Source organism: Pagrus pagrus (assembly GCF_965226575.1).
Source record: "Pagrus pagrus genome assembly, chromosome: 1".
NCBI classification, from domain to species: Eukaryota; Metazoa; Chordata; class Actinopteri; order Spariformes; family Sparidae; genus Pagrus; species Pagrus pagrus.
In genome coordinates, this window is record NC_140185.1 from 1702449 (window position 1) to 1726584 (window position 24136).

At 39.8% G+C, this 24136-nt stretch overlaps 1 protein-coding gene across 2 annotated transcripts; it reads right to left on the minus strand.

The window, feature by feature from the left end:
* Nucleotides 1–626: 626 nt before the first annotated feature.
* On the minus strand, nucleotides 627–23870 carry txlng (taxilin gamma). 2 transcript variants are annotated; one of them, XM_084348376.1, is made up of 11 exons: nucleotides 23783–23870; nucleotides 19747–19848; nucleotides 18794–18941; nucleotides 16920–17011; nucleotides 9652–9822; nucleotides 9107–9301; nucleotides 6645–6764; nucleotides 6402–6476; nucleotides 6170–6262; nucleotides 5949–6044; nucleotides 627–3928 (listed from the first exon to the last, which is right to left on the minus strand). In XM_084348376.1, the coding sequence occupies exons 2-11, from the start codon at nucleotides 19837–19839 to the stop codon at nucleotides 3515–3517; spliced, it is 1497 nt and encodes a 498-aa protein (XP_084204502.1). In that variant the 5' UTR covers nucleotides 19840–19848; nucleotides 23783–23870; the 3' UTR covers nucleotides 627–3514. The 2 variants fall into 2 exon arrangements, with proteins under 2 accessions (XP_084204502.1, XP_084204503.1); XM_084348377.1 differs by lacking the exon at nucleotides 23783–23870 and adding an exon at nucleotides 22715–23042.
* Nucleotides 23871–24136: the final 266 nt, after the last annotated feature.

Consider the following 24136-nt stretch of genomic DNA (forward strand, 5'->3'; position numbering starts at 1 on the left):
GCTGTGGCAATGTGCTCCTGACCTTGGATCAGTCTTGTATTTATACCCACAAATAAGAGACTGGGATTCCAAATAAGGGTGCTAATGAAGTAATTGGAGGGGGGGGGGGGGTTAACATTGAGAATTAAAGGAACAGTTCACCCAAAAAATTAAAATTCAGTCATCTCCTCCCTGCATGCTGATGGGAAGTCAGGTGAAGTTTCATAGTCCACAAAACATTTCTGTAGGTTCACAGCAAAACAGCGTTGCAGCATTCTCCTAAACAAAAATGCAAAGTTTCACTGACTTTCCATTGGTATGGGGGTGAGGAGATAATGACTGAATTTTCATTTTTGAGTGAACTTTGCCTTCAAGTCCTACATTCAAGACACTGGGCCTGTTGCAGAACAGTTGCTGCATTATGAGCTACTAAATTGGTGATGGAGCAGGCAGGGTTTAAGATCGGAGAATGGTGGCTCAAAGGAAAACTGTTTAATGAGAATCCAATAAGCAGACAAGATGCGCGTGTGAGTGGAACTCGATTTGACTTTGATGACAGATTTCCTACGTTCAACGCCTGATGCAATGACTTTCCTCAACAACAATAACTGCAGCTCCTGTAACAGCCCCTTATTGATATGCATCACTGATGGAAATCAATATCTTTTTATTCAACTGCATTAGAAAAGCAAATCACATTCAGTTTTTTTCCAGTATAAATTTTCAAAAATGACAAGGTCCATTATTGTGATGTACTAAACATAATTTACAGAAAATAATTTGCCAGTGGACAAAGGCGTTTCAGAACTCCTGATGTGCCTCTTCTTTGTACACCCTGTTAAACTGACCATATGGAAGTCAAATGACATGGTTCATCAAATTAAACAGTGATTGCAGAGATGCAGATTATAATCATGCAGAACATTTTGCATGTTTACTGACCTTTTATCTCTTTACATCACTTTAGTTGTCTCTCAAGCAGGCAACAAAATAAATATCCTGACCTATTACCTACTATTACCATTACTCATTTTATTTTTCAATTTAGGGATGGTGGGACTGTTTGAAAATCAGATTTCACCATTTTATAAGGAGGACGCAAAACAGGTAAAAATGGGAGGTGAAACCACCAGACAAATGTTTAAGTTCTAACCCCCAGGACTTTGGTCCTGGTTAATTTGGTGACACCTGTGCCAACCAAAATGAGATTAAGGAATAAAACTATAAAATTCTGTCCAGAATCTACCACCACAGTGGTCCAAATGTGTATTTTGAATTCCACAAAGTTGGACAACAGACTAGTAGACCATAATGTTTAGAAAAAAATTACAAAATGCAAAGCCATCATATGGCTGTTGCTGGAAAGATTCCAATCTTTAACGGCAACAAATATTGAGGTTTGATACAAAATAATTTTACAGTTTATAACTTTGAAAACGACAGCCTGTGACAGAACTCCAACTACCAGCAATCCTCTTCATCAATCATCACAGGACTCAATCTGGTGGTGTACCATCAAGTTCATCCTTACTACAGCTTTTAGTCTCCTGACAGTCCACATCCTTGAGCCAATAAAGCAAATAGACAAAAACATACGAGACTATCCAGCAGTGGATGGATCACTCCTGACTCTAAGCTCCAGTAAGAAGCGAGCTGTCAGTTAGAGGTCATAGCCGTGCAATGAATGTTCAACTTTAGCCCTTTTCAGATGTCCATTTAACAGGCAGACTGAGGGAAATCTTAAGACTCATCTTGTGGAGAACTGGTAGATTTATAATGTAGCTACAAAATGCTGCTGCTGCAGCTGAGAGATCAGCTCTGAAGGTGGTTAACAGCCTGTTAAGACGAGGCCATTTCTTATGCTGGTTTTGGTAGAACACAGGGCCCAGGATGGGCATTTATACAAGCAGAACTTTTTTTCAAGACTTAAACTTTGATGAGGGATCATTGAACCTCAAAAAAAGTCTCAAATAGAGAAAGCTATCCTATTGACGCTATAGTCACAAACAATTCTAAATGCCTCCACAAAGGAGATGCATTTAGCAGGAGTTGATGGAAAAAATGTCTTTAAATGTTTTTTCAAGTTAGCAACAAAGCTACTTAGTAGAGCTTTCACCATTTCCAAACACCAAGTTCAATCAAGTATAAACTGCCACATCATTTGTTTGAGTTAATTAGAACAGAAAGCCACAGACCAATCTCAAACTCAGTTGCAGAATTAATGTTGTTCATTCACAGCCTCCGCAACCTCACTAGTGATGAGCCAACAATCCAAACTGCTTCCACACATTACTTCTCAAATGTTTGGTGTTATGACTATCTTTTCAGAATGGCATGTTTTTGATTGTGAAGTAGGTAGCCAGTTTACTTACAGAGCATGTGTGGGCCAGAGTGACAATGCATTTTAGGACTGAACTATGAGCACGGCCTGTCAGGCTAATTTCCAATTCAAACAAATCAAAAATCAAATATGTTTTTCTTTTCAGATAAAGGGTGACAGCCCTGTGAGCTTGCTTGCTAACTGGCAATTAGCAAATCGAACAATACCACAATTGAGAAAAGAAAAACGTAACCACATTGTGAAATGTGATTAAAAAAAAAAAAACGAACACTCAAACCCCTGTGACCTATACAAATCAAGAAAGCCCAACTGTGACTCTGCACTTGTTCTACACTTCGTCTCACATCCCTTCTAGCTTCTCAGATCCCATTGTGTCTTTAAGGCTACATTAATAAGAAGTGACCATGTGATATATGCCGATCACCCACAACATTAAAACCACTTACAGGTCAAGTGAAAAACATTGATCATCTCTTTACAATGTTCTGCGGTGAGAACTTGGGCCCTGGCATTCATGTGGATGCCACTTGATACACACCACCCACCCAAACATTGTCGCAGACCACTGACACCACCTCACTCTCCTCAGCAGGACAATGAGCCCTTCCCCCGCAAAAGTTGCTCAGAAATGAATGTGACAGAGTTCAAGATCTTGACCTGGTTTCCCAGCCAAACAATGTATTGTAACATTACCAATGTTATTTACTTCACCTGTCAGTGGTTCTAATGTTGTGGCCGATTGGTGTACCTACCTTTGAATTTAATGCCTAGCATTTCCTCAGAGACATATGACACTACAGGAAGAGACCATGTGAAGAGAGAAATAAAAGGCCAATTTGACTCTGAACAGCCTCAATTTGACATCATGGAAATTCCATATGAAAATACAGTTATGATATAAAACAGGGAGTACCAAGTGCTCGCCACAAAGCCAATTCTTACAACCAATGTAAATGTGGGCCAAGTTACTGAATAGAATCCTTGAAACAATCATTTTATTCTTCTGAATCGCACAAAAAAAGATATGGGTTCAGTTTCTGCATAGACACCCGGAGAGGAGAGTCTACAATAAAAAAAAAAGAAATCTATCTCCATCAAAGACGTTTTACTGGCTAGTTATGGAACTAGGCGGAGGTGTGTGGAGCCCTCCCACCACAGCCGTCTCACCTCCGCACACAGGCCGTGTAGGCTCGTTCAGTCCTGCTGTGTGGGTGGTGTTTCTGCAGGCTGGTTGGTTGTCGTCATAGCAGTAGTGGGTTTGTCAGTAGCAGCCGGTGTACAGCCCTGTTCAGGTGGTCTGGGAGCTTGGTGGATGCCCTCCGTCTCCAGCCTATCGCCCCGTGGCAAGCCTTCCTCATCATCATCTTCTTCCTTCTCCTCCTCCTCTTCATCCTCTTCCTCCTCCTCCTCCTCCACCTCCTCCTCCCTGGCTGATGCTTCCCGAGGCTCGGCTTCAGGAGGTGCAGCGGTCCCTTTGTCTCCCTGCTCCTGGAGGAGGCTGAGTCGGTTGTTGAGGTCGTTCCTCTCCTTCTGCAGAGCTCTGCACAGCCTCTCCAGCAGCTCCAGCTTCCCCTGCAGGGCCTTGAAGTGCCCGTCTCGCAGAGTTTTCTACAACACAACACAATAGAAAATGGACCTGATGATAAGATCAGTAGTTAGCTGAGCTTAAGTGAAGCTTATCTCATCAAATTGCTTCATGGTTTTGTTATACAGGAAATCAAAGGAAAACAAACACAACTGAATTCCCTTTTCTAGACAAAGAAAGTAAACCATTAAGCTTTTTTGCTATGGCAGTAAGCTTCTTCGTGTTGGAACAAGATCCTTTGTTTCAATTAGCAAAAGTAGTGACATCAGAATGTCAGAATTCTCCACTAGAGTAAAAGTCCTGCATTCAATATGATTAATATAAGGAAAATGTAGAAAAGTTTAGTAGCAAGTAGGAAAATCTTAACCTGCAAAGTAGCCATTTCACAACAGATCTCACAGTAATGTGAACTCATTTTTACAATTTTGTGAGCGGGATTAAACAAATTAGATACAAGATGTTACTCAGTGAGCTTAAGAGCTGTTGATGTGTGACTTTAAAATTTTGAACAGAGCAAGGCTAGCCGTTTCCCCAATTCCAGTCATTTTGCTAAGCTAGGCTAACCTTGTCCTGACTCAGACACAGAGGAGAGATTAAAAGCAGCATTTAACTGGGATTTTTGAGGCCGATTTAAGAGAGGAATAAATCCACTGACTGCTGATATACTGAATTTTTGAGCCAAAGAGAAAATAGACCCTTTTCTATGTGGATTGGTCACAGATTTTGAAAAATGCAGAATTAATGTGACATTATATATAAAATATTGATCTGAGAAGTGACTATCAACTATAGCTGTAAAATAATAAATGCAGTCGAGTAAAAAGTGCAATATTTCTCCCTGAAGTGTAGTGGAGTGGAAAAAGTAGCAAAATGCCATTGAAATACTAAAGTAACGTACAAGTGCCTGTAAATTGAAGTTAAGTACAGTACTTGAGTAAATGTATTTACATTACATTCCACCACTGCTCTCTACTAAACCCTTCATGCTGGCTTAATGCTTAAGATTAATGCTGCAGCTTTGTTCCAATTCTGAACCATTATTTCAATGAATTTAACTCCAATCAGAAAAGCTTTTTTCATTCTTATCAATACACGTCATCTTAACAATATTTCACCATTAATGTTTAGCATTAACAACTATGATAAGTTTGTTGTAACAGAGTAAAAGATGGGGACGTTTTTTATTTCCTTTCCATCATAGCCTCTCACAAGTTAGGTAACCAACGTACAAAGATGCTCTGATGCTTGCTGCTTACATTACAATATGCTATGTTACTACTGTACTAACAAACTCTGGCTGGGCGCTACCTTGCTAACATGGCAAATAGATGTAGTAAGTGAGTGAGATAGTGACGGTTGTCAGAGGAGAGTAAAGTATGAGCAAGTAGTTCATATAATTTCCAGCATTGCATCTCATTAGTTAGCTCTCAAGTAACAATGCAACATTAAGTTAACACTCTTGTCTGAGACTCAAACCACCACACAGTTGTCTGCTCAGCTGCAAAAAGATGCTCTGACGCTTAACTTTTAATCAGCTACATTACTGACTATACTATAGCTGGCTAGTTAGCTACCTTGCTAACATTAGCAAGCGATTCCCATATAAGCTGTTAGGACAGGGTTAATGTTGTATTGAAAAGGGAAAATGATGGGGTCATTGTTTATTAACTTTCCAGTTAGGAACTTACCGTGAAGATGCCGCTTCACTTTGCTCCATCTGTACTACTGTCTAATCAGCTGTGAGTCGGAGTGAGATCTGTACGCGATGACACCATTTTAAATGACTTCAGGCATGTTTTTCTGCACTGTATGGCTTGTAAAATAAAGTTTTCATATCAGCACTTATTGGAAAACATACATGCCAATACTGATACGTCTTTAATAGGCCCACTTATGGGCCATACCGGCCGATAAAATCGTTCAGGCTCTAAAAATGAATAAGCATATTTTCCAAAATTAATCAATTATTTTGAATCTTCTGATTTTTCTTGCTCTGCCAAAGCAACCAAAAGCTAAGTGAAGAGTGTGGATCATAAACATCACCTCCTCAGCCATCTGCAGCAGGGCCTGGTTGTTACTCTCCCATTTGGTCCTCCACTGTGTCGTTTCCTTCTCCAGCTTCTTGATCTTCTTGGTCATCTGGATGAAAATCCAGACAGTTAACAGCTAGCAGGGCAACCAGTGAGACACAACCAGAAGAAACTATCCAACAGGAAGTCAGTCTGTCATTGACAGATGACAGGTGAGGTGTCTCTTGCCCTCACCTTCTCCATCTCTTGTCTGAAAGTGGTGAACACCTCGTTGCTTTTAGCCAGAGTGCTCTGAAACTCCTCAAACTTGTCCATGTACAGAGAGAGCTGAGAGAGATGAGAGTAGTGGCAAGTTATTTTCTAAGGTAAATACAAGGCTTCTACAATCTATTTCCTGTAAAGTGCTACAGTCTTTTTGTCTGCAGTGCTCATGAGCAATCTACCAAGAAACTGTCTGTGTTCTTACCTGTTGTTTGAGTTGTGTTTCCTGTTCCTTCATCAGCTCACACTTCCGCCTGGACTCTGTGGCGTCCTTCAGCAGCTTAAGTATCACAGTACAGTCAGTTCTACAGCTCTCACAGGTACAGCACACACTTTCAGCAGTACTGTTTCATGCCTAAGATTTAATTTCTGTTCATTTGCTGGCTATTTACATCTGAGAACTATAAGAGACCACGAGAAAAAGAATAGGCCCAGAAGATGTACTCACAAAGTCTCTCTCTCTCTGCTGCTTCTCCTCCACTTCTTTCATCATCTCAGTAATTCTCTGCAATTTGGCATCCATCAGTTGCTGCTGCAGCTCCTTGTGCTTGAACACCTTGTCTATGTGCTGTGAGAGAGGTACAGCAGAGTTTCATTATGCTGCATAATAAACTACTGTGCAAATAACAGAAGATGAAATAGAAAAGCAAAATATGCAAACTAAACAACTAAACCTGCTATATATTTTGTGTTAAGGAAAATGTTTCCAACAATGATCAAATCAGAGAAATCTGTAATTCTATCCAAAGTAACAGTGTGTTTAATTTGGTCGTCTGCTGCTATAACGGGTAAACCCAAGATGATACATCAGAGTGTGAGGTAGGAGGTCCCGGACGGGGACTAAACATATCATAGAACTAAAATACATTACTTCGTCGGTCAGATAGATGTTCATCAGAAATGGTGGTTGGTTAACATTGAGGACAAGAACTCCCATAATCACATGCTACTCCATGACATCATCAAGCTCTCGACAAAACTCTGAAAGGCGGTCTTCAGGACACTTCTTTTCCAAGTGAATTTTTTTGTGACTTTCTGTCATTTGTACCTGCAAAATGCTGCATTATATCGATGCAGTGAGTATGGCATGGCGCTGTAACGTAATCTTTACAGTGCACTGGGAAAGGCACTGTTAAAACAGCCAGGGAAGAAGAAAGGAGCTGCTATTTTCCTCTCATCTGTGTTTTACCTATAGCAACAATGTGTCACCTGACACCACTATTTTTTCCTCACAGTTAATATTGTTTAGCCTACAACTGAGCAGTTTCTTAAATTAATGTTACATCACATTGGGCCAGGGCAACATGGCTGAAGTCGCTGAGTCGCTGTTTAAATGAGCCAGAGAGGAGGCACACTTGGAATTTTTCTGTTAAATGATTCTATGTTCATGTGTCACTTTTTACGCTCTCCATTATCAAGGGATATAACAGGCTGTTTATGAGTCTATCAAGCATTTTATCGAACTATTTATTTATTGCTATCGATAACATGTCTATTGCTGATACATATTGCCATCGTTACATGCCCCTACATCACATGAGTGTTCAGGTTTACATATATGGTGGTTCTGTTATTTGAACCTGAACCAGTGCTGTCAACTGTTTAATCTGCATATGTGTCAGCTTCAGTGTTAGCTTCAGTGTTACAGACAGACTCTCTGTTTTTACCTTTGACAGTAAGAGCCCAGATATACCAGTATACACTGTGTTTATGATTATCAAGGGGAACTTAAACTCACTTAGACCATTTCTCCAACAGGGACAGTCACTACAATAGCTTACACTCATCTTCACAGATTCTCTCAAAGATAGAAGAACTATACTGTAAATGAAAACAATAGCTTTTGTTACAGTATTTTTGATTAGATTTTTAAAAACTTTGCTGTTTCACTGTAAATTAACATAGCTAGCATTTAGCTTTTAGCTTGCTTTTATGGTGTATTGAGCTTAATGTTGAACAGACATTCTTTATTTTTTAAATTAATCTGCTTTAAAATGATCTTTGATGTTCTCCAATCACAATTATTAGAACTAGAATACATTCCCTTAAAAAGAGTTTGCCTTAGCCACAAAACATGCACGTGTGCGCACACGATCAGGATGGGGCCACCACCAGGTTACCTTATCTTCCCTTTAAATGTTTTAATTAGGGCCGGGACTTTAACGCGTTAATTAAGATTAATTAATTACACAAAAATTATCGCGTTAAAAAAATTAACGCATTTTAATCGCACTTATTTTTGCACCGCGGAACGTTTCTCACTGGATGAGTTTCAGGCGTACCGATTATACTGGAGCACAATTATTTAACGAGTTAAAAAGCCGCCGACACTGGCGCCCTGGCAATAGCAACATAAGCAAGACAGCACTGCTGTCTAGCTGCTCTTTCAGGCCGGCCTTGAAAGTCGTCAGATCATGTCTGTGACTGGACACATGAGAGCAGCTAGGGACGGCGCTCTGATCCGCCCTGGCAACATATAGCAACATAAGCAAGACAGCTGGACTTTCAATGCGTTACACCAACCACAGCACGCTGTCCAGCTCCTCTCTCAGGCCGGCCTTGAAAGTGAAAGTGAAAGTTAAAACTTTACCGAGCAATCCTTGTCGCTGCTGAATCATTGTGGGTGATTATTTATTATTTATTTCACTCGTAAGGCCGTGTAATAGTCATTATTCAATGGTATACTAAAACCCATATGAAAAAATTGCTTCTCACTGTTCTCAGGTCAAATATTTTTATGCGATTAAAAATGCGATTAAAAATGCGATTAATTTCGATTAATTAATTACAAAGCCTCTAATTAATTAGATTAATTTTTTTAATCGAGTCCCGGCCCTAGTTTTAATCACCACTGAAACTCAATAAAGTTTAACTCAACAAACCAATTAAGGGACTTCCTGGCAGCCCTACCTCCTCTCGGAGCTCGTACTGCTCAATGAGCTTTTTGAGCTTCTCGGCCAGCTCCATGTTCTCCTGCCTCAGCTTGGTGTTGTGGGAGCTATGCTGTTCCATCTGCACCTCAATGTCGCTCAAGGTCATCTGGAAGTGGAGCATAGCTTCCTTCCGCTGCTCTTCATACTCCCTGGACCGCTGGGCATTTTCCTCCTATCAGGTCACATGAGTGGGAACGACAGGTCAACAAGGAGTTTAAGAGAGGACAGGAGAGGAAAGGGAATCCTTCACAATGGCAACAAATTACACAACATAAGCAGAGAAGCACTGAACATTGGAGAGCACAAATGTCAACTTTTTCAAAATTTTACAAGCTGGGGGCAGATTTATCCAAGAACCAAATGAATAACACTCCTGACAACTGTACTGGTCATTAACTTATGTTGTGAAAATACTTGTGGTTATTTGCCTAATGACAGTGCAAGAGCTGCTGCTTACTGTCAAGCCACAACAGAAGATGAAAATGACATTGATGAATCCAGCTAAAGTAGGATGAGATGTACCTTAAGGGTCTTGTTGTGTCTCTGCAGCTCCCTACAGAGACTCTCCAGCTTGCTGCGGGCCAGGATGGCTTTGCTGTGCTCCCCCTGCAGGTGGATCTTCTCCTTTACAATCTGAGACTGCTTCTTCTGCAGGGCTTTCAGCCGCTTCTGCATGCCGCGACTCTCCTCCAACTAAACGCACAACACAGATTCAACATGAAAAAGATTACATTATGGTTAAACTTGATGACTTACGTGGATGGCATTAAGGGAACAACTGCTAAAAGGCAATTCCTCTTTTACCGTTAGTCTGAAAAGGTAGGTGGCTGGACTTTGACCATGGATTACTTGGACAGTTATCTGCCCAGCCTTAAAAATGTTCAGGATGTTTGTAAAAGATACATATACATGAACTTCCATGTATATATATATTTATTAACCTAACTCACAAATCATCCCCAAAATCACAAAATCAATGAAAAGGAAGAAGGAAATTAAAGTGCGTGTAAAGCAGCAAAAAAATTGTGTTATAAGTTTGTCACACCACAGTAACATGTATCATTGACCACTGAGCCAAATTTGAAAGATTAAAAAAATTGCTAAGTATATAAAATTAGGTCTCAAAATCATGGAAAAACATTACATGGGCATGACAGGATGCACGATGTAAAATCACTTTCAGGATTTGCACCTTTAGCAAAATGCATTTAATTAAACGAATACAATATTTATAACATAAGCACACACTTACACTGGCGGGCACGTAATGCCGGTTGCGGAGATGAGAGCACCTGCTGTCGGCAGAACAGAGAGGATCTTCTCCGTCCCCGGCTTGTATCCTCCCGTCCCACCGACAGCGGCTGCTACCATCACGGCCACCGGCATTACGTGCCCGCCACAGAGACTCTCTGTCCCGCCGACAGCGGCTGCTACCATCACGGCCACCGGCATTATGTGCCCACCACCGATTCCCTCAGTCCCGCCGACAGCGGCACGTAATGCCGGTGGCCGTGATGGTAGCAGCCGCTGTCGGCGGGACGGGAGGATACAAGCCGGGGTAACTATCGGGGGTAATGTGGACACTGCAGAGACTGGTGTTGGTGGTGATTTTGAACTCTCCACAGTAGCTCCTCTTGACAACATCGATCCACCATTTCCTTACGTTGTCTCAGTAGGAGACTTAAATAGGCTAACTGAGCCGTTCCCCTGGCCTGCACACTGTGGCATCCAGGAAAGATGCATGAGCTACGTGGAGGAGACATGACTGGTTAGCTAGCTGCAAACTATCATAAGCGATGCTATCCGAGACTCGAGCTAGCGGAAAACCACCGAAGCTAATGCACTGAACGTATTTATACCGCTTCCGCAGCAGGGCAGGGTTTATGCTAATCGTAGCTGCGTTACGTAACGCGGCTATGATTTCTGACCCGCCCATTAAATCCTGAACACAGAAATGTTGAAACACAGTTTGGCAGCCTAGCTCCATAATTAAATTCTAAATGGTTGAATGGCTTTTTACATGTTTTAAGGAAATACATTTATAACATATTTAATGTGTTTAGAAGAAAATGGCTGAATTTGCTTTACACAGACTTTAAATACACATTTCACCGAGCCAAATCATCAGTTATAATCCGACTGTACTACCATTTTGTTTTCACTTCACTTTAGCGTGTACATCTTAGCCGTTTACTGGATGTCACGTCCAGGTCACACTGCCTGCCTCTACCTGAGCGTCACAGCTACCTAGCTGAACTACTGCTGCTTGCACACAACAATGCAGCACAGTCACCGCAGACAGTGTTGCTACTGCTAGCCTTATCTTTCTACATCAGGGGTCTCAAACTGCGGCTGTTTCCACAAAATGATTTCTCATTTATATTTTTCTTTTTACCCCTCTATATGCAATTTAAATAAAAACACAACTGTATTTAAGAAACGCAAGTAGGAAATGCAATGTGTAAGCACCGCTGCCATTGATCAAAAATGCATCTACAGAGCAAAATAACAGTCATTTTCAGCATTTGTTGACAGTGGTTCCATTTTAAATATGTCAGGGAGTAGTTTTAATGGACAAAAAGGACCTGTTTGATGAAGAGCTGCAGGCAACAGGATGCATACCTCCAAGTTCTTGGGTGAGGTAACAACTCCTTTTCCCTCATTGAAGTTATCAGGTACTCTATTATGACGGAGTTTAAATCAGACATATTGCCAAACAAGCCCTTTTGCTTTTTGCTTTGACAACAAATCCTCCCCCATCATCTTGTCAGTCACTCCTTACTCCCGCCACGCTAAAAGTTAAATGCGACTCCTGTTACTCAGAGCTGCGACTCTGCTGCTGGCCCCGCTGCTGCATGGAGCAGACACCTCCAGCAGTTTGTAATCGTAGTCCGTCATTGGACTATTGATTTTTTAAATGTATTTTCATCAAGTTAAATGTAATCGTACAATGCAGTCATCATGTTCACGGATATAGTTCACACCTGCATGTCTTACAAGAGAGCAAGAGAGTCCACGGATTTTAGCATTTTTCAATTGTCCCTTTTTTGCTTCCTTCTCAGGGGAAAATACAGTAAAATACACAGTTGTGTGTAAGAAAAACAAACAAACAACCAAAAAGTATGCTATGAATTAATAGCAACAGTATCTCAATGTGAAGAGAGAGAGTCTAGTAAATCACATTATTGAAAAGATATGAAATAACTGGTGCCCATTTAGTCAGCAATATATCTGTTTTTAATTGCAGTCTAGCAGTTTTATTTTCCATACAGCTCTGGAAAAAATTAAGAGACCACTGCAATTGCATCTCTACATGTATGACAGCTATTCCATTCCAGTGTCTGTTGAATTCCAACACAATCACACCTCATTCTACTTAATGAGGTACTGATTAGGTGATCACCTGTACCCAAATCTTATTTAACGAGGAAAAGTATAAAAACCACTGCTGTGGTCATCACTATCCTCTTGCAATAGGACCAGCTGGATGGCAAAAACAGTGCTAGTACTACCTCAAAAGTAATTGGAATCAAAAAATAACTATTGACCATGCAAAAAGAGTTGAAAAGAAAAGTTTTGAGTGAGGAAAAGAAGGGTTCAATTCTGGCTTGACTGGCAGAGTGATACAGTGAGCATCAGGTTGCTTCCATCCTTAAAATTTCTAAGACAGCGGTTCATAAGAACAAGGTCAAGCAGCAGACATTGGGGACAACAAAGCTACAGACCGGCAGAGGGTGAAAACGACTCTCCATTGACTGGGATGACCATCAACTCATTCGAATGTCACTCAGCACTCGTAGGATGACATCAAGTGACCTACAAAAAGAATGGCAAATGGCAGCTGGGGTGAAGTGCCCGGCGAGAACGGTTGGAAACAGGCTCCTTGGGCAGGGCTCAAATCATGTAAAGCTAGAAATAAGCCCTTCATCAATGAGAAGCAAAGAAGAGCCAGGCTGAGGTTTGCAGAAGACCATAAGGATTGGACCATAGAGGACTGGAGTAAGGTCATCTTCTCTGATGAGTCAAATTTTCAGCTTTGCCCAACACCTGGTTGTCTAATGGTGAGACGGAGACCCGGAGAGGCCTGCAAGCCACAGTGTCTCGCACCCACTGTGAAATTTGGTGGAGGATCGGTGATGATCTGGGGGTGCTTCAGCTTCAGCAAGGCTGGAATCGGGCAAGATTCGTGTTTGCAAAGGATGCATGAATCAAGCCACGTACAAGGTTATCCTGGAAGAAAACTTGCTTTCTTCTGCTCTGACAATGTTCCCCAACTCTGAGGATTGTGGATGGATGAAGGACCACTAGATCAAGAACCTGTCATGGCCAGCCCAATCTCCAGACCTGAACCCCATTGAAAACCTCTGGAATGTGATCAAGAGGAAGATGGATGGTCACAAGCCATCAAACAAAGCTGAGCTGCTTGAATTTTTGCACCAGGAGTGGCATAAAGTCACCCGAAAGCAATGTGAACGACTGATAATGAGCATGCCAAGACGCATGAAAGCTGTGATTGACAATCAGGGTTATTCCACCAAATATTGATTTCTGAACTCTTCCCAAGTTCAATCATTAGTATTGTGTTGATTATAAATGAATATGAACTTGTTTTCTTTGTTTCATTTGAGGTCTGAAAACACTGCATCTTTTTTGTTATTTTGACCATTTGTCATTTTCTGCAAATAAATGCTCTGAATGACAATATTGTTATTTGGAATTTGGGAGAAATGTTGTCAGTAGTTGACAGAATAAAACAAAACGGTTCATTTTACTCAAACACATACCTTTAAATAGCAACATCAGAGAAACTGATAATTTTGCAGTGGTCTCTTAATTTTTTCCAGAGTTGTATATGCCATATAATATTCTTAGTAATAGTCCCTTTGATTGTTAAAATAATTCTAAATTCTAGAAGTAGATGGTGAAGCACATCATTTTTGCTATTCTTCGTGTTTCTGTAAATAATGTCTCAGTTGGAGATTTTGAAAGAAAGCATGTGCTGAAAGATTATATTTATACTGAAGTTGTTCAAAAGACATCAGATCTCCTTCAAATAACTGACCCAACATAATCAAGGGTCCTCTCCTTCCACTTATGAAACCCAGCCTGTAGTGTGGAAGGTAAAAAAAATAAAATAAAAACAACAAACAAAAACAACGATATTACGCGCAATCTTCATTAATTTTGTTGTTGACATGGGGATATTTAACTTTTTCCTCACTTTTGACCATATATTTGAAGTAGTTTTCACTCACTGATTACTTAATATATTTTCTCTCCAGACAGTTTTATTCATAAATGGGATTGTATCTAAGTACACTTTTGGACAGTAACTCGGTTCCATTCCTACCCATATAGTATCCTTATCTTGAGACAACCATGCTACCATTGACTTAAGCTGTGTACCAGTTTGGTAAATGTAGGCTCTCAAATTCTTTTAAACATAACAATTTTTTAAATTTAATTCTGGGTCTTTTCTTTTGCCACATGAAGCTAGACAGCCATTTATTAATTATTTTAAATTTAAGATTGGAACAGGAAAAGTAGCCTTGACAGTATGTTCATTGGTATTGTTTACACTTGCCCAACTAGGGATAAGGGGAGGACTTCCCACCTACTAACGTCATTTCTTATCTCGCCCATCAGTTTTCCATAATTAGCCGTAAACAATTGTGAAGTTTCAGAAGTTATAATTATCCCTAGGTATCTGAACCCATTGTTAAACCAGCAAAATTTAACATTTTCCTGACAATTTCGCAGGCCATCGCCCCACCAGCATCGTCGCCTCTGACTTCGATTGGTTAATTTGGTACCCTGAGAAGTTGCCATATTCTTTTGGGAAGAGAGTTAAAGGGGTTGCTAATGTACATCGATTAATTGTCCGCCTAAAGCCAAATCTTATGTTCTGTTTGACTTGCATCATTTATGCCCCTGATGTTATTATTTTGTCTAATTAAAGCAGCTAGCGGTCCAATATTTACGGCAAAAAGTGATGGACTGAGGCAATTTCCCTGTCCGACCTCTCTCTCAAGGCTGAAAAAATCAGAACACCACCCATTTTCTCTGACACACATCTTTGGATTTTGGTATATAACCTTAACCCAGTCCACTAACATTGGATGGAATCCCATCCAATGTGTTCTATACAACAATTTCAAATCCAAGCATCCTTCTAATATTGTTGGTAGAGTGAGGTATTACTCTATTTCCAATTACTTTATTTCATTCTCTAACTTTGCTTGTTCGGTGAATCGAGTTTTTTTGGTCTTTGGTCAATCCGTGTCATTTTCCCCCTCATAACTGCTTTAGCCCCTCCCCATAGGATTGACGGAGTTACTTCCTCATTGTCATTTGTCTCTAAATATTCTTTTTAACATCGTTTTAAATTTTTGCTCTACTGTTTTATTGGTCAGTAACAACACATTTACAAGATCGTAAAAAAAATGTCTTTACCTAAATCCATATTCAAAATGACAGGGGCATGGTCAATCACCATTATTGGTTGAATATGGCAATCTATGACTTTATGTAGGTATTGCTGCAAGAGACAGAAAAAAATCAATCCTGGAGTAACTTTGATGGACATTAGAGAAAAAACTTAAGTCCTCCCTGTAGGGTTTTTAAACCTCCATGGGTCGATAAGTCCCAATTCTGAAATCATGTTAAGTGTCTTTGTATTTTGTGATTGGGGTCCTCCCTCATCTGGTGTTCCATCTAATCTTCCATCTTGTACAGTGTTAAATTCCCCCCCAACCACTATCATGCCCTTAGCATTGTTGGCAATAATATTTGGGATTTCCTTAAAGAAACTGATTGGAGCATATACATTTAAAATAAACAATCTCCATCTCCCCTAATGTACTTACTACTAGGAGAAACCTCCCCAGTTTATCCTGAATATTTTTTTCTGAAGAAAAAGCCAATGTTCTATTCATTAAAATTAGTTTTTAACCAAATGAAGCGCTATATACTTGGCTAGCCCATTCTCTTTTTAGTTGTTTTATGTTCTCCCTCTGACAGGTGACATTCCTGCAACAAAGCTATAGAGCATAGGTCACTAACAGGCGGACCGCGGTCCGAGTCTGGACCCAGACGCCGTCCTATACGGACCTGGACCTACAGTCAATAAATTATTTAAGTATTTTAAATTTTGACGTCGCACTTCTATTTTGACCGGCGCAGCTTTTCTAGACTTTACTGTACTGGTTTAGCGGATAAGGAAATCCACTGACCAATTGCATGCGAGTTAAGCCATCCCACGTGATGCTACTCAGCCAATCAAATCTGTGCATTCCAGGCAATAAACATTGCGACTCTGAATACAGACAGATGAAAGAGGTGAGAAGCAAGTGACAGACGGAAAGACAAGTGAGCGATACAGGGAGAGAAGACAGAGAGACGAGTGAGCCGGAGACATTTTTTCAGATATTTTGAAGAGAAAATATGCGCAAGCAAAACATAATTTCATTTGACGAACAAAAACATATTTTGTGCTCAATAAATGTATTTGCATGTTTGCTTTTATCTATTTTAATGCACAATAATAACCTCTGTGCTCTCAAACTCTTGCTGGCTACATGCAACCAGTGAGTAGACATCACTTCAGTTCAAAAGCTGCTAGGAGATGCTAAATACTGATTTGTATTTATCCATATAATGAATTTCTGAGAAAACAATTTCATTTGGATACAACTGCTATAGCTTCTTTGACAGTGAAAATGATACATTCGGGCATTTCTACTCTCGAATGTCTGGCTGTTCAAATGAAGATATTCACATTTTCTGCTTACCAGGTCTGCATACTTCTTGCACAAAGCAGCCAGTTTCTCCTCAGGAGTGGCAAGGGAGTTCAGGGCTTGCATCAAAAGAACAACCTCCTTCCCTGGAACATAAAAAACAAAAAGGAGAAAAACTGAGTTTACAGGGACACTTTCACTGTACAGCACTAGTGCAGCATTATACCTGATATATATATTTATATCTGTTGAGCTGAGTGAGGGGCACCCTGCATTATCCTTACACCGTGTGTTTTGTGTGTTTAATCATAATTGAACTCCCTGCTACATGTGTCCTCTTTTCGTTCTAATACACATTATCTGCATGTTGAATGAATGAATGAATGAATGAATAAAAACTTAATAAAAGGAACTGAGGTCCTAGAACTCTGATTGGTATAACCTGACATCTCTCTACTCTGTAGCCCTGTTCAGATATGGTTTACATAATATTGTGGGTAAAGATGTATTGATACAATTTTTTTCCTTCCCTATACCAATTCTGATATCTGAACTTTGTGAATTGGTCATGAAGGTTCTCAGTCACACAGATAAATGCTGTATCGTTGGCAACTGGACTAATGGCAAGAAAATGAAATAATTAGTATTTCAATAAATTCTCTATTAGTTTAATTGTTCTACTTGGTTTGTAAAACTGATGTAACAGCCTCTGTATGATGGAGATATGCTTTAAAATAAAAAAGTTGCTGTTTGAGCCCCTTATATTTTTGGATGTAGATGGGGCCGCAAAAATCACAACGGGAAAGTCCAAAAAGCTTGTTTCGATGACATGGACAAACAAAAAACCTTCTGGAGGAGAGTTTTGTGGTCAGGTGAACATTTAGATTTAACATTTCGATTTAGATGGAATATTTAGATTTACCATTTCGATTTAGATGTAATATTTAGATTTACCATTTCGATTTAGATGTAGTATTTCGATTTAGATGTAATATTTAGATTTACCATTTCGATTTAGATGTAGTATTTAGATTTACCATTTAGATTTAGATGTAGTATTTAGATTTAGATGTAATATTTAGATTTACCATTTAGATTTAGATTTAATATTTACATTTAACATTTAGATTTAGATTTAATATTTACATTTAACGTTTAGATTTAACTCTAAGTGCTATATCGTAGGCAAATGGACGACTCGTGTGGGCTCGGAGTTTCAGGGTCGTCCTTAACGACTGTGTAAGGACACTCCCACACAGGGCTTAAAAGCCTGCAACTCCCCTCCAGTTAGTTAGAACTGAAGAAGCCTCTTGGATGAGAGGTGAAACGTCTTCAAGAAACTGAAACACATCCAGTTGCTTATGATACAGCACTTAGAATTTGTGAATTGGCCACTAAAAGTACCACTCTGACACAAGTACATGAAAAAGGAAATTAATACACATCGTCATTATTTTTTAACAGCTGTATACTACTAACCCTGTATGGATGTACCTTAAATTACACAAGTCGCTTGATGTTTGTGGGCGTGCAGAAAAAATTCTGTTAGTTGCATACAGGTATACTGGTATACATATAGGCTGCTGAAAAGCAGCAGGGCCCTGTTTCTGACAAATAAATAATGTGGTATCGGATCCTTGCATAGACTTGTGTTCTCACCAATACCAATTCCAGCATTTTGCTGAAATTGGAAGAACCCTAATTACGGGCATCAATTATCTGTTCAAGTAATATCTGATGAATGCACCATTCATTGCAGTGAATGCTGCAGTTCTGACCTGGCAAATTGATGTTGTCAGTTTCACAGAAATCTGACTTACTGTAGGTGCTAATTAATACATGACACTGACATGCTAACATTGCCATCACATTTATGTAAAGGGGAGCATGTCTCTTAGTGCTTGTAAGATACATTTTACACTTCCTACCAAAAGCCTTGTCATCTCCAGTCTTGGGGTCTCCTCCGGGGTCAAGCTCTGCCTCCACCAGGTCACTGGGACTGTCCTCTCTGCCTGGAGTCTCCCCCCTCTCCTCCTCAGCACAGCACAGACCCAAACCAAACTCTGCAACCTCCTCCTGATAACACAAACCCAAGTGACTACAAAACAGATTCAACAGCTCTTTTAACCAGGCAGGGATTCAGTGCCATATTTAATGCTCCTGCAGGGCAATGTTACTGACTGCATACCTCTATCTCACTTTTGCCAGCCTCAATTTGCCAATAGGTCTGAAGTTTCAGGCAGATGAATTCTGTCAACTCTGCGCTGCTGTAGGGATGGGTATCTCACCTCAGTACTTTTCTGGTTTAGATGTGTGCATAGCACAGAGGATTGAAACGGATAGCTACTGAAATGTCTGCTAAGATTCACTATCAAGACAGCTTGTGATTTGGAGGCAAAACTCTTTTGTCTGACTGTGTAATAATAAGCATACCAGGAACATTGATCTTTTCATTGTATGTAAATATTTTAGAATGATGAGTGTAAATTTCTGTTTATAGCACAGGTTATTGAAAACTGACAAGTACTGAAATGTCTGGTCAGATTTGTTATCAGACACTTCCTGACTTCATTCCAGCAACATTCTTACATCTGAATGTGTTTAGACAACATTGAACATATTGAGAATGCTTGCTCGCTCTTATTTAATGAAAAAAGGGGGTTGTAAAAAAGTACTATGCTGGTGTTGGTAACAAAACTCAGGCATTGTAATAGCACAACTAATTAAAAGTAATGTTGCTTTCAGAGAGTTGTAGCTTACCAATTGCTACTTTCAACTTATTATACATTACAAATGGACACATGAAAGTAACATTAGTGACTGGTAAGATAACATCCACAAAACACCACACACACAAAAAAAACATGTTGATAGTGCTTACCTGACATGGACTGTCCAGGTCGGGAGGAGAATCACTGCCTCCCACTATTCTTCTGGTGGCCACATCAGTCTCACAAACCTCTGTTGTCTCCATTAGTCCAAGCTAGAAATTCATAGTAAACCAAAACTGTGAGTGAAATATAAATGAGATTGTACTGTGACAAAAAATAAAAGGCATGGGGCTTGTGGTGGAGTGAATCAAATCAAATCAATTTTATTCATATAGCCCAAAATCACAATCACATTGCCTCAATGGGCTTTACAATCTGTACAGTGAATGACATCCTCTGTCCTTAGACCCTCGATTTGAGTGAGGAAAAAATTGCCATGTTGATGGAAAAGACCCTTTTAACAGGGGGAAAAAAAAGACGATGGAAGAAACCTCAGGAAGAGCCACAGAGGAGGATCCCTCTCCCAGGATGGACCGACATGCAATAGATGTCGCATGCACAGAAAAGAACAACAAATCACAGTTTACAAGTTGGATGTGCTGCTTCAGGTACTTGTAGGCGATAATATACAATCCAGAATTTTCTTTTCTTTTCCTCTCTCTCACTTGCTCTGTCTCCTCTGTACTTATGTATTCCAAGTAGATCTGCAAAGCCTAGTGGGAAGACCGAAAGAGACAGTGTAGCCAATGTTTTCCATTAGCCTGGCAAGCTAATGATCGGTAAAATGAAGATTGGGCAAAAATGTACCTTCAGATGTCAGGTTGGGTTTCAGTCAGTCAGTAATTCAATTTGAGATTATGTATTTCAAAACTTTGCCTTGAAGGTGTTATTTGTATAATATGGTCACATCCGAAGGAAGCTCCAAAAATATAGGGGGCAGCATATCACCAGTGCAACTTGTTGCTTTCTCAGCTACCTTTAGCCAATTAGCTCATGGCTCAGTTAGCTGTGGACCCAGTCACACAAGAGTTTGCCTGGATCAAGACCTTGGATCACAGGGGGAATCACCACAGGCAACAGAGCTCAACTAAAACGGGTTTAGCAGTCGGAGAGTGAACACAGCTGAACACAGCCTCTGAGACTGACGGTCAGTTAGAAGATAAGCATACAGAACGCTGATTTACAGCAGCTCTGATCAGGACTATGACTCCGGGACAAGACGACACGGCAGGCAGGGACAGGAGAGGCATGAAGTGGCAGAGGAGAGAGAGAAAATCAGACATCAGCAGCAGGTGAAAACAGCGTGTAGAGGCAAATATTTTCACATCTTACTCTGAGAAGTGAGAATTTATTTTAACTTAACCTGAGATGATTGTGGAAAGACAAACCAAGACTGGTGAGTTTTATTTAATTTAAGTTGAGTCTGAATTAAGTATATTTTGTGATGATGAGGCATTTCATCTCAATTCGGTAAAAGAGAGAAACTTGAATTCAGTAGGTGTACGGTTTATTTTTCCTGTTTAGTAAGGGAAATAGATGCAAAACTTCCTTTGTTGGGATTTTGTGAGTTTATTTTGTTCTTCTATTACACTAAAAGCTAAATGGGTTTGACAAATATAGTGACTGCCAATGGCATATACTGTATCTCCCTGCTGAAATTCGCCTCTTGAGGTACAAAGGTGTTAACTTCAGAAGTCAACTCTGCAACACAATACATAAGTATGACATAGTGTCAACACTGTTGTTTCTTCACACTCTGTTGATAATGTTCATTTTTTGAATGTTTTAAACTAAATTTTGGTCATATCTTATAATTTATGGTATTAGGTATTTGAAATAAAACGTAGAGATAATTAACTTATTTTAGTAACACTTTTACTACAAAAAACACAAACATCAGCTTTCAATTATAGGGTTCTGTCCTAATTACAAATATATCTGACAATATTTGTGGCAAACTATGGACTGTATCTACATGCGTGCCGAATATAAAATTATTATTAACCCTTCCCTTCCCTCCCCTCTGTCCAAGAACTCTTCCTAAGCCGCTGCAGGAGCAGGGCACTGAACACCAGGGTCTAAAAGGCCGAACAAACAGACTAATCAACAGCTTCCTTCCACAAGCTGTTAGATTGCTGAACTGCTCATCTGGAGCATGTGCACTACTGCACTTCATGAGCCTTAGTCATAGTTTTAGTCTTAAGATTATTACAGTAATCTATTGTGTGTATTTATTGTGTTCGTGTTGTGGGATCCCAGAGAAACGCAATCTAATTTTTGCTGCACTGCTTTTGTAGGTACAGCTTAATGACAATAAAGCTTTGATTGATTGATTGATTGATTGATTGATTGATTGATTATCAGATGGAGAAAAACTCTGACCACTAACTTTTCATCTATTTTTTCTTTGCTTGACAGATATGGGTTTCTTTCCACAACTACCCAATACAAACTATGCAGTGTTTCTGGTTGGGCTGACCAAATAAATCCTTATATATATATATATATATATATATATATATAAAAATATAAAACAAAGACCCGATGGTAACACCTTTGTGTTGATGTGTGATGATGTTAATGAACAGCAGCAGGGCTGACGATACATTAGATTCCTATTCCAGGAAGCCATGCCTGCAGTGCCGAGTGTCAAAAATGAAACCTCTCCAAACGTTTGCTTAGCCCATTTAAGTCATTTGTGGCTATTGCCATTTGGCTAAACCCGACAGAGATAATAAAGCCTATCACTTTAATATTGTCCTAGCAATACACAAAGACTTAACCAAGAGTCAAAAGTCAACCACGTGTGTACAGCAGCGACAGGACCAAGCTTGTCAGTCGTCTCAGGCCTACAAACACGTTTACTTTTCAATCCTTCGAGGTACGTTAACGTTAGCTAGACAGTTAGCTGTTAGTTTAGCACCCTCGCACCAACATTCACATGAAATGATTTCAACAGGTCGAAGACCGCACTGACAGTTAACACCAAGCTAAAGCTAACTTGCATAACGTTACGAGATAAGGGCGAAACAAAAGACAGATAACAATTACAAGTTAATGGCAGTCTAGCTAGCTTACCTTGTCGGGTTATTTGAGTTTATGATGTAAGCTGACAAAAGGAACGATGGTAACTTTTTAAATTACTAACGTTAATGTAACCCATCCTGTCGAACACTATTATAACGTTATGTCAGTGTTGCTGTTGAGAATGGTAGTACGCTATGTCATTGCAGTGAACGCGGCGTGTATTATGTACTCCAACAGGTCTTTCATTATCAGAGCTACCTTCACTGCAGGTTCCTGCATTACCATCGACTGACAAACACGCAAGGCATGTAAACCTGGCAACTATAACGTTAGCTGTTATGTTATTTCCTGGATATGAAGAAAACTTCAGGACAATCGAAGCGAAACAGCGTTCATGTGACCCATATCCTCTCAAATATACACAACGGCGTACGTTTAACATTAGTTGACGGACTTTTCTGTTGATCTCTGGTAGCAATAAGTTGGCTACCGTTAATCAACTTCAGAAAGTTGAAAAAATGCAGAAATCCGCGCCAACTTAAGTATAATGTCAAAGCCGAATTGAAAACGCGTACATATTCATTTAAAAAGCATGAAAGGCAGTGTAATATCAGCCATGTGGTACTGCATATTACTAGCATAACCGTAAACCTCGGACATTTTACAGGGAGTGTGGTGTGACGTTCCATCGGCTCAGGACAGAACGGCGCGTACGGTTTCTGTTCGTGTTAGCTAGCTACTTAGCCAAAAGCAAAGACATTTCATTTTTTATCCCTCTAACTCTTAACTTCCGTTAACATATGCCTGTATGCATTTACTCTGTTATGTCAGGTGTTTGGACTGTAAATAACGCAGCTGGTTTAGGTTTAGCTTTCTCAGGTAAGCTATCATTGTTTTGCTATTGTTAGCCTGTGCTAACAGCTAGTCGGCGGCTAGCCCTGCTGACTAACACTAGAAGTGAACTTTACTTCGGCAAATACTAAATGTGTAATAATGAATGTAAAAGCTACACGCTAAAGATGATAGTGGCACGTGATATACTGCTTTGAAATTATACAAAATCAGCACGATACAACACCAATACAGCAAATATGTTTCTAAAACAGCTAAAGCGTTTACCTGTGTGTTTTCACTGTGGATGCAAGCAGGGCACAGTTATAAAGCTAGCTTCAGCTGTCAGACAACATGTAAAACGTCCGGTTAAATATTTTCAAAATAAAACCGTTGTCAGGTCCATTTTCATCTCATAGTTGATAGTGTGTCTGTTTTCCTGTTAGAGATGCGATTTTCCACCCTTTCTACACTGTTTTTAATCCAAACATTTACTCTTTGACTTTACAGCAGTTGTTATACAGTGATCATCATCACCATCATTATGCTTGCTTGTGTGTGATATAAATAAATAACATTAAATATTAAGTATAATTTTGATAGATTTTACAGCAAACATAATCATACCGACGCCACCATACC

Excerpts from the sequence above, each read along its gene's own strand:
- txlng (XM_084348376.1), bottom strand. The coding sequence starts at position 19,839 with ATGGAGACAACAGAGGTTTGTGAGACTGATGTGGCCACCAGAAGAATA. Across the intron at positions 18,942-19,746 it reads ACCTGGACAGTCCATGTCAG|GAGGAGGTTGCAGAGTTTGG; the intron begins GTAAGCACTATC and ends TTGTGTTATCAG. Across the intron at positions 3,929-5,948 it reads TGCTGCAGATGGCTGAGGAG|AAAACTCTGCGAGACGGGCA; the intron begins GTGATGTTTATG and ends GTTGTGTTGTAG.